At 42.7% G+C, this 20,166-nt stretch overlaps 1 protein-coding gene across 8 annotated transcripts in view; it reads right to left on the bottom strand.

Moving 5' to 3' along the window:
• Positions 1-404: 404 nt before the first annotated feature.
• The window catches only part of CMKLR2 (chemerin chemokine-like receptor 2), a 47,512-nt gene continuing 27,750 nt past the window's right edge, over positions 405-20,166 (bottom strand). For 2 of the 8 annotated variants that reach the window (XM_058707636.1, XM_058707631.1), the window contains 2 exons: positions 11,986-12,058; positions 405-1,984 (listed from right to left, as the gene is read on the bottom strand). In XM_058707636.1, coding sequence (XP_058563619.1) covers positions 887-1,954 — 1,068 coding nt within the window. In that variant the 5' untranslated portion in view covers positions 1,955-1,984; positions 11,986-12,058 and the 3' untranslated portion in view covers positions 405-886. Of the gene's footprint in view, positions 1,985-2,362; positions 2,514-4,740; positions 5,637-11,985; positions 12,059-18,644; positions 18,879-20,166 lie in introns of those variants that run through there. The other 6 variants (XM_058707643.1, XM_058707662.1, XM_058707647.1 and 3 more) reach the window with 5 other exon arrangements.

Here is a 20,166-nt window from a genome sequence, read left to right as displayed (position 1 = left end):
TGGACCGAGAGAGTACAGTGGACGTGGTATTGCATCAGGGGTCGGACACAGACTTTAAGAGGCCTAGAGATGTCCACCTTGGCTTCTTAGGGCCCTAAACTGTGCCATATAAGAAGTCTGACTACCCCAAGGTACCATGCTGGAAAAGCTGTGAAGAAAAAAGAGAAGAGAAGAAGGGAAGAACAGACAGTAGGGCAGAGAAGACAAGCTGTTCCCAACCTCAGCCACCGGGGTCATCCCGGTCCAGCTAAAGCTCCAGACCTTGTGAAGTGGAGAGATGAACCATCTCTCTGTGCCTTATTTGAATTTCGGACTCAGATTTATGAGATATAATAGTAATAAATTGTGATTTTAAGCAACTAGCTTTTGGGACACTTCACTAGGCGTTAATAGTTCACAATGTGTTAAGCTACTATAACCATTACTTTAATTTATAAATGTATATACATAGATTTCATGAAATAAAGAAATTAAGTACATGCTGCATTTTTAAGACACGTCTAATAGGTTCCTTGTGCAAAACTGAAGTGAGCTTCAGCACATATTTTAACACTTTTGAAATGAGTTAATCATATATTTAATATTAAGATTTAGGACTTCCAAATTACTAAGATTTAAAAAAATAGCTGATACTGTGTCACCAGTGGTGACTAATCCAATATGGTATAATTAGCAAAAATGACAGATAATTTAAGTTGCAGGGGGGAAAGAAAATGAAGATCTTTCCTAAGGTTTATACCCACACAAAAATGTAATGCCAATAAATTGACTAAAAATAACCACAAAAAGATAAGGTTAGTTCTGTACCTTGGAACCAAATAACCTGAAAGCATTTGTCAGGGGACCCACATAAAAGCTTTGCACTGATTTGTGGAAGAGTGATAACTCACTGAGCTGTTTCCAGGAGACACAGGTTCTTGGTCTCAGAGTTCCTGAGCTGTTCGCTCACTGTGCCAGAACAGCTGACTTCCCACAGCGTGTGCTTTAGTATCTCAGCAACCGAGGCCCGAAAGCGAGTTTGGAACTTCTTACTAATTAGGACGTAGAGGATGGGGTTCAAACAACTATTGAGGAATGCCAAGCCGGTGGAGAGGGGGATGCCGGCCTGAAGCACATGGTGGAAATAGCTACTGTGGTGGATTGTAAGCTCCCAAATGCTAAACAGGTGATAAGGAGTCCAACAAATCAAAAAGGCCATGACCACAGCTAGGATGGTCCAGAAATGCTTACTGGAGACCAGGATGCTTCGCTTCTTCACCTTGAATATGAGACACAAGTAGCAAATGCTCATTGCTAGCAAGGGGAAGAGGTACCCAACAATAAATTTCACCCAGGTCAGAACATGGTGCCTCACGAAAGTAAGGTCAGGATCATACTCGTGGAAATTGTTATAGCAGAGAGTGTGGTTATTGAACTCCAGAGTGTCCCGGAAGTATAGGGCAGGACCACCCATTAGAGAAGCCAAAAACCAAACGAATGTAATAACTATCAGGGAGTTCTTTAGGGTTCGGTGCCGATGAGATGCGACAGGATGGATCAAGTGGATATAGCGGTCCAGACTAATCACCGTCAGGAAAAAAACACTAGCAAACATGTTCAGCTGGGCAATGAAGGAATTGGCCTTGCACAACAAGATGCCAAAGGGCCAGTGGAAATTCATGGCCACGTAGGAGATGTACAGAGGTAGGAAGAGAAGAAAAATGAAATCCGCAATAGCCAGATTGAGGAACCAGAGAGCGGTGACTGTCTTCTTCCACTTGAACCCGGTGAACCAAATAACAGTGGCATTTCCTGGAATACCCAAAATGAATGCTACACAGTATAACACCAGGGAGATCCAGTGAACAACTCCCAGGTGGGCTTTCTCCTCCAAATCAGACTCTGAGGAGTAATATTCCAGGGTATAGGAGTAGTTCTCAAATTCTTCAAATAATGTTTCATCTAGATCTTCCATGACCTTGTCAAGTGGAGAATGAGGGTATCTCTAGAAGCAAATTTTAAAAGAAAGAAAACAATGTTTAAAAGCAGAAGAAATGTTTAGTGAATAAGGAACGTCAGGCTAAAAATATTGCATCTTATGAACTGGAAAAAGTATATTTTGGGATAAGATTTGTGATTATATTCCAGACGTCCAAATCTTGGTGAACCTCAAGTTTGCTCCGATTACTCTCAAAGCTGTAAGAATTGATTTTTGTAAAGTATTCAGTAAATGCCAAATTAAAACGATGCAGGTGTAATCCCTCTCTCCATAAGACCTATAGGCCTGACCAGAGAGAATCTAACATTCAATAGGCATATATTGGGTTCTTACTCTGCACGATTATTTTATGGAAGGTACAAAAGAAAACAGATGAATACTTACACGGTGATGACTTCAAATCCCTTAGTGGTACCCTGACTTCCCAAGCTATGGACAGAGTTTCAACTGCTTCATCAATCCACCCACCTGGATGTCACAGACAAGTGCTAGAGATTTTAATACCCTATTTTGTATCCATTGATGTTTTGATTCTATGTTTTGTTTTTTTTTTTAATTTTTTTTTTTAACGTTTTATTTATTTTTGAGACAGAGAGAGACAGAGCATGAACGGGGGAGGGGCAGAGAGAGAGGGAGACACAGAATCGGAAGCAGGCTCCAGGCTCTGAGCCATCAGCCCAGAGCCCGACGCGGGGCTCGAACTCACGGACCGTGAGATCGTGACCTGAGCTGAAGTCGGCCGCCCAACCGACTGAGCCACCCAGGCGCCCCTTGATTCTATGTTTATGAATGCAAATATGTCCATAAGAATTATATCAGTATGGAAGGCTTTTCAACCAAAAGGTATCTTTGGGAGTAAACTCGACTATGACCATTTAGTTTCTGTATCAATTTCCCATAGAGTGCAGCTAAGCTTTACTTAAAATTGTTTTATTGAAATTCCTTTGAAGTAATTTGAATTAATGATCTTTTACATTTACAACAAAAATCTGATTTTTCTTTAAAGTTTATTTATGTATTTTGAGAGGTCGGAGGGGCAGAGAGAGGGAGAAAGAGAATCCCAAATAGGCTCCGTGCTATCAGCACGGAGTTTGGGTCTCAAACTCACAAACCGTAGATCATGACCTGAGCTGAGATCAAGAGTCAGAGACTCAACCAACTGAGCCACCCAGGAGCCCTGAAAAAATCTGATTTATTAATCATTTTATTTTGTTTATGTTTGTCCATACAAAAATGTGTCTATTATAATTTCACCCAAACTTAAGTTCTCTTTCATGAGCTTTTCTCCCCCCTCCTATCAAGGGTTAAGAAGATGGAAAAGGCATCTTTTCTTTTTTTTTTTTTTTTTTTTTTCCAACGTTTTTTTTTTTTTATTTATTTTTGGGACAGAGAGAGAGACAGAGCATGAACGGGGGAGGGGCAGAGAGAGAGGGAGACACAGAGTCGGAAACAGGCTCCAGGCTCCGAGCCATCAGCCCAGAGCCTGACGCGGGGCTCGAACTCACGGACCGCGAGATCGTGACCTGGCTGAAGTCGGACGCTTAACCGACTGCGCCACCCAGGCGCCCCAAGGCATCTTTTCAATCGGAGTAAAGTTTTGCTGGGTGCGATTTTAACAACCTCAATTTTATTTCTTGTTATTTCTGTCTGTTATATTCAAAATCAAGTAGAAAAAAAGATGAATAGTTGCATTTATTTCATGGAGCTACAATCATGAATGGGGCAAATATGTAAGATCTGGGATTACAGTAGGGTTAGAATGAAGAGTTCAAAATGTCCCATGTTGCTCAGAGACATCTCACACTCCTGCTAACGCTGAATTTATCATCCCACCTAAAATTGTCTAAGGAATCTGGCAGGGCATAATTAAAAAATAAAAGCAGGGGCACCTGGGTGGCTCAGTCAGTTGAGCATCTGACTTCGGCTCAGGTCACGATCTCACAGCCCATGGGTTCGAGCCCCGCGTCAGGCTCTGTGCTGACAGCTCAGAGCCTGGAGCCTGCTTCAGATTCTGTGTCCCCCTCTCTCTCCGCCCCAACCCTGCTTGTGCTCTGTCTCTCTCTTTCAAAAAAGTGAATAAACATTTTTAAAAAAATTTTTTTTAACTAAAAGCAATTCATTAGCATCCTTCCAGACCCAGCCACCCTTCTTTATTTTTCAATATTCAGCTCAAATGCCACTTTTTCCTAGAAACATTTCTTGACATCACCTCCCCCCAGATAATTATAATAAGAAGAACTATTATTATAAATAATAGTCAATGTTATTGGGAATTGTTTTGGTGCCAGGCATGTATGATATAACTTGATTCTCATAAGAATCTTATAAAGTGGGTAAGTGGTCCTATTACTATTCCCATTTACAAGAAAGGATACTGACGTTTGAAGAAGCTTAGTGAGTTTCTCAGGATCACACAACCAATAACCGGACAGTCAGGATATAAATTCAGATCTGTTGAAAACAGAGCCTGAGCTCTTAGCTACTACAACAGTGTATGACACTGTGCTCTTATTGTACTTAATATATTATATTGTCATTGGTTTATCATTGATTTCTGCCCTACCAAACTCTCAATTCCTTGAGAACAATGCCTGTCACCTCTGAACCCCACGGTCCCTAGCACAAGTCTTAACATATCACAGGTGCTTAACAAGGGCTGAAGAAATGATTGGCTCTGCTACAAACCCCGTTCAGAACCAAAGGCAACAGGAGAGTTTGTGAGTTCACCCCCAAGTCACCGTCATCGCCAGAGTCTCTCTGACCTTGAGCACCCCCAGGATCTTGGCTTTTCTCTTGACACCTGGTCTTTTCCTTCATGTATCCTACTTCAGGAAGCAAGAATTGGCTTCTTTCTTGCCGCCCTTTGCTTGCAGGTCTGGGATTTAACTCTGCCCACTGCTTCTGGTCCCTGACCCTCCTCTGTGTCAAATCTTTTCTAGCCTAATGTCTAACTCCCTGTCTTGGTTTTCTGCCTATATACTGGGACACCCTCACCTTCCTGGTGGTTATGACCTTTTAGGCTGTTAGGAATTCTGCAGCCCAACGGTCCACCCAGGTGGCAGTCTAAATCACCTTACAAAATCCTAAGCAGGAGGCAGAAGGAACCTCATTCTCCAAACACAAAAAGCAAGTGGAAGACCCCTAACTGCACTACAATGATTATGTTCACCAAAAGTCAGAAACCTCTCCCTTCCAATGCCATTACTGACCCTACTGGGCCAGAATGATCATAGGACCTGCTGAACGACACCAACCACCTCTGTTCCCAGTTCTCTTGGTGGAGGGGGGCAGCACCTTGCAAATGAGTGCCCTAGCTCGTCCGTTTCAGAATCCCTTCGAACAGAAAACCCTGAGGTTCACAGAGGTTCCCAATCTTCCAGAAAGCAGATGAGTTGACTGGACACAACGTCCAGTTAGTGCAAGCTGGAGAAAGATCTTCAAGAGTTGCTAAATGTTGCCCAGCTGACACCTTCACAGGAAATATAATCTAGGAATTCCCCTACGATTTAGAGCAGATGTTTTTGTGTGGTGATGATGGTGAGGGGTGTGGGTAGGATGGAGAAAAGAGAGAAGTAAGGCAGAGTTCAGCAACTGTCCCCCTGAGTCCTTGGACAGAGAGTTAACCCTTAAGGACGTATTCTTGTATAATTCTTTTTTTTTTTTTAACGTTTATTTATTTTTGAGACAGAGAGACAGAGCATAAATGGGGGAGGGTCAGAGAGAGGGAGACACAGAATCTGAAACAGGCTCCAGGCTGTGAGCTGTCAGCACAGAGCCCGACGCGGGGCTCGAACTCACGGACCACGAGATCATGACCTGAGCCGAAGTCGGCCGCTTAACCGACTGAGCCACCCAGGCGCCCAATCTTGTATAATTCTTATACCTTGCTGATATGTTGCTTTAGTTTATAGGCACCTCCGGACCTAATTAAGCTTCCAAATCTCACACCTACCCACCTATCTAGCAACTATATTAGTTTCATAGGGTTGACAAGACCAAGTGCTCTAAACTTAAAATCTTAAAATTTTAGGGGCGCCTGGCTAGCTCAGTCAGTTAAGTAGCCAACTCTAGATTTTGGCTCAAGTCATGATCTCACAGTTCGTGAGATCGAGCCCCGCAGCGGGCTCTGCACGGACAGTGCTGAGCCTGCTTGGGATTCTCTTTCTCTCTCTCTCTCTCTCTCTCTCTCTCTCTGCCCCTCCCATGCTCTCTCTCTCTCTGTCTCTTAAAATAACTAAATAAACTTAAAAAAAAATCTGAAAATGTTAAAACAAATTTTTTGTCTCACCATCTGGAAGCTGGAAGTCTGAAGTGAGGTGCAGGCAGGGTCGTTTCCTTCCTGAAGTGAGGGAGGTCTGTGAGGGAGAATCTTCCCTAGCTTCTGGTGGTTTGCTGGAAAACTTTGGCATTTCTTGGCTTGTACATGTGACACCCTAATATCTGCCTTCATCACCACGTGGCGTTCTCCCTGTGTGAGTCTCTGTGTCCAAATTTCCCCCTTTTATAAGGCCACTGGTCATACTGGATTACGACCTACCCTAATGACCTCGTTTTAACTTGATGACCTCTGTAAACACCCTAATTCCAAATAAGATCACATTGTGAGATACTGGGGGTTAAGACGTCAACCTATCTTTTTGGGGCGGCCACAATTCAACCCATAACATTAACCTAGTGCTGGCAGCCACCATTTCTGAATTGTAATCACTCATTCATTCAGTACGTATTTAAAAAAATTTTTTTTAATGTTTATTTATTTTTGAGAGAGAGAGAGAGACAGAGACATGCAGACCATGAGCAGGGGAGGGGCAGAGAAAGAGGGAGACACAGTCTGAAGCAGGCTCCAGGCTCTGAGCTGTCAGCACAGAGCCCCATGTGGGGCTCGAACTCATGAACCACAAGATCATTTCAGTACGTATTTAGTAAGCGCCTCCATTTCTCAGGGACTATCCTAGTTAATTGTGCTTCCTCACTACATGAGACAATTATTTCTTCCCTCTTAGTTTTTAGATTCTAGCAGAAGGGGATAGACAATAAAAAAGCAAATGACATGATGTGTTAAAAGGTGGTAAGGGCTGTAGAAAAAACTGGGGGGAAAAGAACAGAATAAAGGGAAGAGGTAAGGTGCTTTTAACTTTCACTGGAGTGGACAGAGAAGGACTCTTTGAGAAGATGGCAACCACAAAAGATGGGGGGGCACGGGGTAAGGGAGTTTGTTATGTGGATCTTGTAGGCGAGAGTGTTCCGGGCAGAAGGAACAGCCAGCGCAAAAGCCTACGGCAGAAGTGCCTCTGACACATTCCAGAAACAGTAAAAATGCCAGTAGAGCTAGAATAGGGTGAGCGAGGTGAGCAAGGGGAAGAGTAGAAGAAAGGAAGCAAGAAGGATGCATGGGAGGTCAGATTGTGTAGACGGTTGAAGGCCGCTGAGGGACTCTGGCTTACACTCTAAGGGAAATGGGACGCCATTGAAGGATTTTGAGCAGAGGTGAAATGTAATCTGTTTCTATTATCAAACAATCCCTCCTTCTGCTCTGCTGGGAACAGACTTTGGCGTGTGGTGGTGGCAGTGCGGCCAAGCGAATAATATAGAAGTAGCAAGACCAGTTAGAAGATTATTGCGAGACGCCCGGTCAGAGATGAGAGTGGATTGGATAAGAGGAGAAAGGACTGGATTCCTTTTTTTTTTTTTTTTAAGTTTATTTATTTTGAGATCGAAAGAGAGGGGTGGGGGAGGGGCAGAGAGAGAAGGAGAGACAGAATCCCAGTCTCCACACTGTCAGTGCAGAGCCCACGGCAGGACTGAAACTCACGAACCACGAGACCATGACCTGAGCCAAAACCAAGAGTCGGAATCTTAACCGACTGAGCCACCCAGGTGTCCCGGGGCTGAATTCTATCTCTGTTTGGAAGCCAGAATCCATAGGTTCCTTGGTGGATCAGGTGTGAAAGAGGAGCGTCAAAAAGGACCCCCAGCTTTTAAGGGGCCCTCTGTCCCAGAGTCTAAGGCCCTCTACCAACCTTTGTTCCCTCTTCTCCTTGGCTGGGACATGGATCCAATGAGGAGATATCTTGTACCATGTGGATGAGGGAAACATGTTTTTTTCATAAGCTAGAAGAAGCTTGGGACGTCAGATGACCTCAGGGAGCAGAGAGGCCCTACCTCTTCGGACTTCCTTTCTCTATGTGACTAAGTGAGAAAATATTTGCCCCGCTATTGTTTTGGGCTTCTGGTAAAGCAGCGGGGCCTGTATCCTAACTAACTTAGCTCCTCTAGACGTTGCCTTGAAGCACTGGGCTGGAGATCTAGCAGTGCCCACCTTCCATGAAGGGAGGCTGTAAGAAACCCTCAAGGAAGGAGCTACTCTTAGCAATGGTCATGGCTCCTGGAAACATACTGGCAGAGAGAAAGCAGGGAATCTTCCCTTAGCGACAGCAGAAAGAGGAAGAAGCTGCCTTTGTAAGGGGGGAGTCTCTCTTACCCAAAGCAGCATTTCCATTCCTCTTAATTTTTTTTTTTTAACATTTATTTATTATTGAGAGACAGAGAGAGACAGACCGTAAGCAGGGGAGGGGCAGAGAGAGAGGGAGACACAGAATCCGAAGCAGGCTCAAGGCTCTGAGCTGTCAGCACAGAGCCTGCAGCAGGGCTCGAACTCGTGAACCGCGAGATCACGACCTGAGCCGATGTCGGACGCTTAACCGACTGAGCCACCCAGGCGCCCCTCCATTCCTCTTTAGATGAGAAATGTACTTTCTGATTTGCCATAGTCACCACCATTTCCAAATCATTCATTTATGATACTTTCAAGAATACTGTCAGCACTTGAATTTGTAATCTTTGCTTAACACTGTGCCCTGTATCTAGAAAGAAATAAAATGATTGCAAAATAAAACTGTACACATACGAGACAGAGTACAAATAAAGTATGGATAATGCAATCTCAAAATTACACCTGCAATCTCGGGGCACCTGGGTGGCTCAGTCGGTCAAGCATCTGACTTCGGCTGGGGTCGTGATCTCACGGTTTAGGAGTTCGAGCCCCACGTGGCGCTCTGTGCTGACAGCTCAGAGCCTGGAACCTGCTTCGGATTCTGTGTCCCCCTATCTCTCTCCCCCACCCCTTCTCGTGCTCTGTCTCTCTGTTTCTCTCAACAATAAATAAATGTTTAAAAAAAGTTTTTAAAAAAAAACAAAGAGCAAAAAGAGAGACAAAAAGAAAGCAGGAAAAAAATGTGTCCTCAATCTAATCATGTGGGTACGTGCACACACATAACACACATGTTTTTTGAGAAGTGATGGAAGGCTGGCAATCAGACTCAGTGGTAAAACTGGAGAAACATCAGGGCAATAGAAATGAGCCTTGCTGGGGGGCGCCTGGGTGGCTCAGTCGGTTGAGCGACCGACTTCGGCTCAGGTCATGATCTCGCGGTCCGTGAGTTCGAGCCCCGCGTCGGGCTCTCAGAGCCTGGAGCCTGTTTCGGATTCTGTGTCTCCCTCTCTCTCTCTGCCCCTCCCCCGTTCATGCTCTGTCTCTCTCTGTCCCAAAAATAAATAAAAAACGTTGGAAAAAAAATTAAAAAAAAAAAAAAAAAAAAAAAAGAAATGAGCCTTGCTGGGCAGTAACCAGAAATGGAGATGAATAGCAAGCGAATTAAGTCTTTGAACCCGGGCTTAAAGGAAACCCTGTCATTTATTACATAGGCAGAGGCAAACAGTCTTGGCTGGCAGTGACTTTCCACTGAGACCTCATATAGCTTTCTCAATTTGGAAATGCTTGGAACAGCACAATAAGAATGTCAAGATGAGACGTTCAGACTTGCCTGAAAAGAGGAAATAGCTACTGTATTTGTCTTAAACCATATGTGCTGCTGAAAGGCAAATAAATAACTGTGCCTGAGATAAAGACTAACAGATATACGTGACCGTAAAAGCTTTTGAGTAGCCACTTAACTAGGTGCCAGGCTACGCGGTGGGTGTGCATATATGCAGATCCATCAAGTCTGTTAGAAATGGGTGATAAATGCTCGGTGTGGAGCAAAGGTCAGAGGACTACCCCTGAAGTTTGTGGTTTGGTTTCCAAACAGTATGAAGAGCGATGTTTACCGCAGGGATTCGGATTCTGAGGGGACCCAAGTTATCACATTCCTGGGTTACATTTACCCAGATACTCAAGTGGCCAACGTCTGGTCCTGGAACAGAGAACTGTATTTTTAATTAAATAAATTGGTCTCTGATCAATTGAGATTTAATAGATAGTAAAGTCTGAACTCTTTTCTGAACAAAGAGATTTCACTGCAAGAATCCTGGCAGAAAAGTGTGGTGATAAATGGTCTGTAAAACCCAGATGATTTGGGGGAAGGACATCTGGTAGAAATGTGTATCATTAAACTTTTAAATGTGGCTTTAAACTTTTAAACTTTTAACTGTGGCTTGGCGATAGAGGGAAACATTTTGTGTATCTACCTTGACAAAACACAAGGATTCCTTCTGGCAGAACATTTGGTGAATGCAAGGGGGTTTAATTTAGTTCCACAATGATGAGTTAGATGGATTTTTATGGACCATTGCAAAAATGTACACCTAACAGAATCTTAAGAGAATTTAGTCTCTAAACTCCTTTGAACAGAGAGAAGGATATGGTGTTGTTGATCTTTGTCTATGTGGATTGCCCGTGTAGGGTTCCCTAAAAACCTGGTAAAAAAGAATTGAAGAGCTGAATGTGTCTCCTTTGAAAACCTTGAGGGAACATGTATTTTGCTTCTGAATGAATGACAGAAATGAGTGGAACAGATCAATGGACACGACAGAGAAACTCCGGTGAAAACCACAGATCGGTGACCCAGCAAAACTTTATTTTTCAAGGGCTGTCTTCTTAGGGAAGAGAGATTTTTTTTGAAAAGCATATGTGTATGTGTGTGTCAGTGGGCGGGGGAGGGAGGGGAGCTGGGGGGAGTTATTTGGGAGCATTGCTCAGTATCTTCCACTAGCTATCAAATGTAAACTCTATACCACACCCCAGATTATACCCAAGATGTCTGACACCAGTAGAGTATTTTGCTACCCTTTGGATGAACAGTCTCTGCTTGGAAGATGTTGAAGTATGCCCAAGTTTTTTAAAGGCACCTGTTGATTGTTTAAGGGAAGCCAGGGAAGTTTAAATGGAAATTAAAGGCTGGGCGTGAGACTGATGGCTCCTGCTGTTTGGGAGGTGGTAGAATAGTGATTGCCACAGAGCTTCTCCCATCCCAAGCCCTGGCATGACACACACCCTAATAGAGAAGCATCTTGCCTATCTGTTGTTCCTATGTCGTTTGCTACTACTTAATGTCAGACACGAAGATAAATAACGATAGTCCTTGGCATACTAGGAGGCTGGGAGTATTTTGGTTTGGCTCAAAGAAGGGGAATGTTCTGGTAATGAAGGCCTTTGAATGTCGTGCTTAAGTATTTGGATTTCATTCCATTGTCAGTTGGGAACGAATAAAAATGTGTGTAGCTGGGAGTGACATCGCCAAAGCTTTGTTTTTGTAAGGATCATCCGGCAGCAGTTTGGGAGAATGTTGCCACGATTGAAGACAAAGAGGGAAGGGCCTTAGGCATGAGAGTGAGAATAAAGATGAGGGAGACATCGTTTGAGAGACGTTCACTTCGGAAATTAATAGAAGCTTTCAGGAAGCCTAGCTAAACTGCGTATAACCTTCACAATAACTTTTTTATTCAGCTGGCATTAAGGTCAACCTCAGATAGAAGAGCCAACTAATTTTAGGCATACAGATGTTTTATTCACTTTTAAAGGCAGTGGGGTTGGGAGAGAGTTCTTCCTTTATGGGAAAAAAAAACACAAGTGAATTGAGTGGAAATGAAATGATACCTATTTCGTTCTGTTGGGATCAAGGTCTTTTCATAAAAGGCACTTGCCGGCTGACTAGAAGTGTAACCCCCACGCTTCACTTGGACAGTTGAAGAAGACGAAGCACATATTTGAAAAGTCAATGCCTACTTACGTTTCAGGTGTTTTAATGCTCCACCCAGAAGTTAATATCCAGATTTGTGCAATCCGTATGGCCCTGTGGACTGCTGGGAGAAAACAGAGAATGGTTAACCTTGGGTCAGGGAGAAACTTTGAGGCTTAATTTCTTTGCAAGACTTTCAGCTAATTAACACACAGATATAATTTAAATATCCAGCAATAAGGGCACCTGGGCGGCTCAGTCGGTTGCGCATCCGACTCTTGATTTCCGCCCAGGTCAGGATCCCAGAGTCACGGGACTGAGTCCCACGTTGGGCGCGGTGCATAGTGCCTGCTTGAGATTCTCTCTCTCTGCCCCGGCCCCGCTTACTCTTGTGCTCTCTCCCTCTCGCAAAGAAGTTAATAAAGAAATAAATATCCAGCAATAAAGTGGTCTATGGGCTCTGGAATCAGAATGCCTGTTGTCAGATCCCAGTCCCATCTCTTCCTAGCTGTGGTATCTTAGACAAATCAGCGATTCCCTCAAAACCTCAGTTTCCTCATTTGACAAATGGGCATAGTAATAGCACTAACTCATAGGGTTGCTGTGATAATCACAAAAGGAAATCCTCAAAAGGTGGTTTGGCTCAGTACCTGGCACATTAAGCGTGTTCAGTAATTGTAGCTATGGATTATCACCAGTTCGGGACTAACCAGAGTGGGAAACTGGCTGGCTCCTGTGAGAAGGGCATTCGATTCCTGGGGCACCTGGGTGGCTCAGTCGGTTGAGTGTCTGACTTCGGCTCAGGTCATGACCTCGAGGTTCGTGGGTTTGAGCCCTGCGTCGGGCTCTCTACTGTCAGCGCAGAGCCTGCTTCGGACCCTCTGTCCCCCTTTCTCTCTGCCCCTCCCCTGCTTGCACTCTCTCTCTCCCTCAAAAATAAACAAACATTTAAAAAAAGAAGAGCATTCGATTCTTGATCTCGGGGTCCTGAGTTGGAGCCCCATGTTGAGTGCAGAGATTACTTAAATAAATAAAAATTTAAAAAATTTAAAAAATATAAATTTAAAAAATTTAAAAATTTTTTAAATTTTTAATTTAATTTTAAATTAAATTTTAAATTAAATAATTATTTAATTATTTAAAAAAATTTAAATTAAATTAAATAATTTAATTTTAAATTAAAATTTAAAAATTTAAAAAATATAAATAAATAAACAGACACTCGTTTTGTTTTGTGGGCTTCTTATTTTTCAAAATATTGAATCTGTATGGAATTCACACATTGTTAGATGCCTGTATTCTGAAGGTGTTTGAGTTGGGGGCTGCCATTATTATCCCCAAATCTGGCCAAGAGTGGTGAAAAAATAGAATACCATAGAACATTATAGTCTTCTTACTTCTCTCGTTTATAAAGCTACTTATTTACCTCTGAATAAAGATATAGTCTACGTCTTTTACATTTTTCTTTCTTTCTTTTTTTAATGTGAGCTCTATGCCCAACATGGGGCTCAAACTCATGACCCTGAGATCAAGAGTTGTGATCAAGACCTACATGCCCTACCAACTGAGCCAGCCAGGTACCCCAACATAGTCTAGGTCTTTATCTCACTTTTTTCCAAATTTTATTCAGAGTCTGGGAGAATCACCATCATCAATAATGTAATGTTTCAAAGCCTTAGTCACAGCAAAGAGAATTCCTCAAATCAGTATTTCTTTGAAAAGGGATTTTTCAAGTAATTTTTTTAGCAGAAAGAATATGGGTACTGAATTTGAAAACCTTGGGGCGCCTGGGTGGCTCAGTTGGTTAAGCGGCCGACTTCTGCTCAGGTCATGATCTCGTGGTCCGTGAGTTCGAGCCCCGCGTCGGGCTCTGTGCTGACAGCTCAGAGCCTGTTTCGGATTCTGTGTCTCCCTCTCTCTGACTCTCCCCTGTTCATGCTCTGTCTCTCTCTGTCTCAAAAATAAATAAACGTTAAAAAATAAAAATAAAAAAAGAAAACCTTGATGGCACAGGACTTGTGTAACCTTATTTTTGTAAAGTATATGACTAGACCACTACTGGAGATCCGAGTTTTCCCAGTTTTGGGATATTTTCATTTATATAAACAATCAACACCAAAGCTTTAATCCTTTTTTAGTGTCTCCCGGCAGTGTTATGTCTCCTGAAGAATGGATTTTAGAGCACCTTACAGAGTACATAACTTTTCATAAATAGATACCACCCATGGTTTAAATTCAGAAAAGTCTGGGCCACACAGTGGAAGTCTGCAGCTACCATACCTGTTTGCTATTCTATTTCATCATTACTTGGCACTAAAGACATTTTGCTTCTCAATCACATATTGTCAATGACATTTACAGAATAGGGGCAATACTGGGTTTAGGGTGGAGACTGGGCAGCCATTGGATTCTTATTTTAATTTATATTAAGATATTTCCTTTGTGAAGGAAAAAGAAGGCTATTCTCCTGCAGGAGAAGGAACAAAAGTCAAGGGACTTGTAGAATAGACCGAAGTTGCAGCCATTTCACAAAACAATACTGTTTATCATTCAGAGAGGTAGTAAGTGAACTTGGTCGAGGAGGTGGAAGAGAAACTGGTTTTGGTTGCAACAGTACTGTTTTTTTCAACACGATGGCAAAAATGTGCGGGGTGGTGGGAAGGGCAACGGTGCTAGAACTTCCTCCCATTCATGGAAGATTATGCCTTACAATATATATTTATATAATGCCTGACAATAGCTTTGCCTCCCCACCCCCCACCCTCCAAACTGGGAGGACGTAGGAGGGAGTGTGGGATAAAGTGTAGTCGTGGAAGATAAAATAAAGCCTAAGTTGAAAGTCTTTCCAGTCGGTCATTACCAAACAGTTGGGTGCCAGAATCATTATTTTGATGGTTTGGAGCCATTCGTCATGAACATTTAAAATTATTTCATGCTAATAACTGCAAAGCTGGCAACCTCAGCTCTCCACTTTGTCATGGTCAATCTGTATCAGGAGTAGTTTGTTGAGGTCGGCAAAACAGATTTTGAAAAGACCACCGGAGGGTGAAAGCCGTGTAAAAGGAAGGACCTAGGAGACCGAGGGCACTTGAAAAGTTACATCTTTGCTGGAATGGCTGGAGGAAACCAGTGAGAAGGGAAAACTGAAGGAGTCTGATAGCTGTCTTCACATACTTTAAGATGAGGAAAAAGTAAGACATTACTGTGTTTCTCATGTTGGAGCTAGGACAAAAAAATGTTGGCATAACAGCCAAGAAAATTTGGCTTAGTAGAAGCAAGAATTTATAGCTATTCAAAACAGAGAATGTTAAAAAATCTACCAAACAGCAAATGGAGCAAACAGATACGTTGCATTGGGTGGGCACTAAGGGGGCTCGGCACAGCCAGGCTGCTGGTTGGGGATGTTCCAGAAGGCACTGATGCACGCACAAAGAAGGGGTCTTTAACACCATTCTTTCTTTATTTAAAAAAAAAATTTTTCGACGTTTATTTATTTTTGAAGGAGAGAGAGACAGAGTGTGAGGGGAGAGGGGCGGAGAGAGAGGGAGACATAGAATCTGAAGCAGGCTCCAGGCTCTGAGCTGTCAGCACAGAGCCTGACGCGGGGCTCGAACCCGTAAACCACGAGATCATGACCTGAGCCGAAGTCAGACACTCAACTGGCTGAGCCACCCAGGCGCCCCCTTTTTTTAGTTTTTCAAATGTTTCTTTATTTATTGAGACAGAGAGAGCACAAGCAGGGGAGGGGCAGAGAGAGACAGAGACACAGAATCCAAAGCAGGCTCCAGGCTCTGAGCTGTTAGCACAGAGCCCAACACGGGGCTCAAACTCACGAGCTGTGAGATCATGACCCGAGCCGAAATCTGACACTCAACCGACTGAGCCACCCAGGCGCCCTACAGTCTGTTTCTTATTAAAACAAATGAGAGCCATTTACCTCAATACACTACTGTGGATAGTTTGTGATCTATCTCTGAACATCTGGATATCTCACTCTATAAATTAATTCAGGGACTCCTTTGCAACTTACAATTACAATAATACTTTACAATTATTCCACTTATGGGAATGTTTCCTTATCGTTTGTCCCCCTTGGTCCACCCAAAAGTTCAGATTGCACGGCACAGGGCCAAGATTAGGGTGAGGCAAGTGAGGCGGGGTCAGACAAGTGTAGGGCCAGATCCTGACTTCACTTAAAATTTTGGTATTTTGTTCAGCAGATTTTTTTTTTTTTTGCATTCATTTTGATTAATGCAGTTTTGGTACTTTGTACAATTTTGCATCAGTTGACTCACCCTGGTGCTGGCCCTGCCATTTAAGTCCGCAGGTACTAAGTAGCCTGGTGTGTTGAAAGAGCACTGGAACTAAGGAGACACCAAGTCTTAGTTCTGTGTGTCGCCAGATGCAGGACTTTGGATGAGTCCCCTTCCCATTTGGGATCCCAGGCATCTCATCTAATTTTATTAAAAAAAAATTTTTTTAAGTTTATTTAACCATTTGTGAGAAAAAGAGAGAGAGAGAGTGCTCAAGGGGCGCAGAGAGAGAGAGAGAGAGGAAGAGAGAATCCCAAGCAGGCTCTGCACTGGCAGCACGGAGCCTGACGTGGGGCTCAAACCCATAAATGGCGGGATCACGACCTGAGCTGAAAACAAGAGTCAGACGCTCAACTGACTGAGCCACCCAGGCGCCCCGGTGACATTTAATTGTAGACTTTTATGAGAAGCTAAAAGATGGCAGGACAGTGTATTCTAGGTCTTTTACTACTCCAAGTAGCACCAAATCTGGTGCTTTGCACAGAGTGGGCATTCGAAAAGTGTCTTCTAATAAATGTGGGGGTTTTTTGTTGCACACGGAAACAAAATTACAGACCAAGTTCCAAAACGAAAAGTCCACACAAATTAAAAACATTCTGCAAATAAAAATCAAGCCTCCCCAAACAAGAATATTATCCGTCTTTCATTCTTCCCATAAAAAAAAAAAAAAAAAAAGGAATTTGAAATCATTGCTCTTTGATTTATTTAATTATGGCAAATTCTTATTGCTTCTTTTTTTTTTTTTTCTGGGAAATATTCTATTCAAATATTTCAGGTCTTTAGTGAAGCAGACTTGTGTAATCATCCAGCCCTCAGGGATTTCTTTCCATCTAAAGATACTAGTACCACCCTAATGAGTCAGATTTTATAAAATGTAACATCTGGGAGAAAAAAATTATAAACATGCAACCGTACCCAAAACAGCTGGAGAGCTGCAGGAGAAATAGAATCTCCACTTCCTAACTAGTTCTTCCTGCCTAAGTTTGCATAGCTAGAAGGTAAGGAGAGAAAGCATTTATATGTTCTCCTTTTCTTTCCTTGACTAAGAAAGAAAGAGAAAAAGAAGGAAGGACAAAAGGAAGGAAGGAAAGAAGGAAGGAGGGAGAGAAGGAAGGAAGGAGAGAAGGAAGAGAGGGTAGAAGGAAGGAATAAGGGAGGAAGGAAGGAAGCAATAGATTGCAGTTCAGTGGTAAAACTTATGACTGTATTTTAAGAGCTTTCTCTTGTTCTTGGCTCATTTTATAATTCGCATCTTTTCCGTTTACTTAACGCTCTAGAGCGGTAGAAAAGAGAGAGGAAAGAACCACTTCTGAAGCCTCTTAACTACATTATTTTGTAAATTGGTCCCGGACCCAGTAACTATACAGTAAAAGAATTTGCATTTATTTAGTATCTTTCTTTCATATTTGATAGGACTCATGCTGACCCAGAAACAGAGGTGTAGTACTTGAGGAAAAGAAATGGGGTCTTGTGAAGGTCTTTAAGCATGGTGGCTCATGAGAAAGAATGGACGTATGTATATATCCACTGTTCCTACTGCTCAGTACTTTGGATAACTCAAAAGCCAAGGGTTTCACAGGTACTCAAATCAGCACCTGTCCAAGTAACATAATATATCTTCATTGAAATATAACACAAGCAGTTAATCTCCTGGCAAGGAACTTGGAAGGAACTCAGTAACAAAACACTTGATATAATAATAATAAAAAAATTTTTTTTAATTCTACTTTTAGAACAGGTTCCTGTATCTTTTCTGTTCATCACAGATTTTCTCTAACAAAACAAAGTCAGACAAACTATTTTAAGCCTAAAGTCCAACTATCAAAAATTATTAAAAGCAGAAAAGACACGGCAATTTTAAATTCATCTTTTTTTCCCTAATTTAATCCTAGTTAACATATAGTGTAATTATGGTTTCAGGAGTAGAATTTAGTGATTCATCACTTACATATAACACCCAGTGCTCATCTTAACAGGTGCCCTCCTTAATGCCCATCACCCATTTAGCTCCTCCCCCTACCCATCTCCCATTTACCCCCTCCCCCTTCCCAACACCCCTCCAGCAACCTTCAATTTGTTCTCTGTATCTGAGTCTCTTATGGTTTGCCTTCCTCTCTGTTTTCATCTTATTTTTTCTTCCCTTCCCCTATGTTCATCTGTTGTGTTTCTTAAATTCCACATGTGAGTGAAAGCATACGGTATTTGTCTTTCTCTGACTGCTACATTCATCTTCAAAACCACCATACAGAATCACATTAACAGTAATCATAGATAGTTTGAGTTGAAGACACTTTAGTTTTGTCTCCATTAAGATAATAAAATTTTGAAGGTTCTGAAAAGAGATATCCAGAATGGCCTTTCTATTACTTCTCAAAAATCAAATTCCACCATATGCACCTGGAAAATGAGACCGTAAGGCAGTGTCCAGAATGTTCGTTAGAAATTATCTCTCTTCTCTCACTTCAGAATTCACTCGTTAAGCAACACCCACGTTGAACTTTATGTCAGTTACTGTACAAAGCAAATCATCTTCTCTCACAGGCTTTCCTAGCTGGTAATGTGCTTAGGTAGCAGTTACGGGCCCTGAAGTTTTTTCCTAAGATGGATCTGGTAAGCCTACATCAAAGAGATACAGAAGATGGACTAATGGCTTTTGCAGGGCTTTTTTACAAAATATACTTTTATTTATTTATTTATTTTTATTTTTTATTTTTTATTTTTTTAAATTTTTTTTTCAACGTTTTTTATTTATTTTTGGGACAGAGAGAGACAGAGCATGAACGGGGGAGGGGCAGAGAGAGAGGGAGACACAGAATCGGAAACAGGCTCCAGGCTCCGAGCCGTCAGCCCAGAGCCTGACGCGGGGCTCGAACTCACGGACCGCGAGATCGTGACCTGGCTGAAGTCGGACGCTTAACCGACTGCGCCACCCAGGCGCCCCAATATATTTTTTAAAGTTTATTTTTATTTAATTTGAGAGAGAGATAGAGAGCAAGTGGGGGAGAGGCAGAGACAGGGAGACAGAATCCCAAGCAGGCTCTGCGCTGACAGCTCAATGCAGGGCTTAAACTCACAAACCGTGAGATCATGACCTGAGCCGAAGTCAATGGTCGGGCGCTTAACCACCTGAGCCACCCGGGTGCCTTCTTATCACCCAAGAGAAGGGAGTCGATGTAGCCCACCTGGGCAAGGTCCCACTCAACCACCTCCACTCACATTTCCACAGTGTGTGGCACTCGCCAAAGGCACAGAGACTAGTGTCCTGGGGCAACGGGTTCCAACATTTAGACGTGCTAAATTTCTGCACCAACACAAGATTTCTCCTTGACCGTGAGCTCAATGTGAATCAAGAAAGGGATGTGACTGGGGCGCCTGGGTGGCTCAGTCGGTTAAGCGGCCGACTTCAGCTCAGGTCACGATCTCGCGGTCCGTGAGTTCGAGCCCCGCGTCGGGCTCTGGCCTGATGGCTCAGAGCCTGGAGCCTGCTTCTGATTCTGTGTCTCCCTCTCTCTCTGCCCCTCCCCCGTTCATGCTCTGTCTCTCTCTGTCTCAAAAATAAATAAAACGTTAAAAAAAAAAGAAAGGGATGTGACTGCTTAAAAAAAAAAGAAAGAAAAAAGAAAGAAGGAAAACAAACAAACAAAAACCCCTGTGATTTTGCCCTCGAGCTGTTTTAATAGAATTGAGGGAGAGTTTGTCCAACTCTGCTTGAACTGGTCAGGTTGCACCCGGGGTTGTTGTATTCTTTTCTGAGAATTACAGTTTAAGAGGAACAATGGTAAACTGGAGCATGTCCAGAAAAGAGAGAACAGGATGGAGGGAAAGCTTAAAACTGTATCATGTTGAGAAACACTGAATGAATTGGTGGAAGCTATTTATTCTGGAAAAGAAAGAACAGGATAACCTTTTTTTAATTTAT

This window comes from Neofelis nebulosa, chromosome 2 (assembly GCF_028018385.1).
Source record: "Neofelis nebulosa isolate mNeoNeb1 chromosome 2, mNeoNeb1.pri, whole genome shotgun sequence".
NCBI classification, from domain to species: Eukaryota; Metazoa; Chordata; class Mammalia; order Carnivora; family Felidae; genus Neofelis; species Neofelis nebulosa.
The sequence above is the reverse complement of the archived record's forward strand: the minus strand, read 5'-3'. Positions and strand labels throughout refer to the sequence as shown.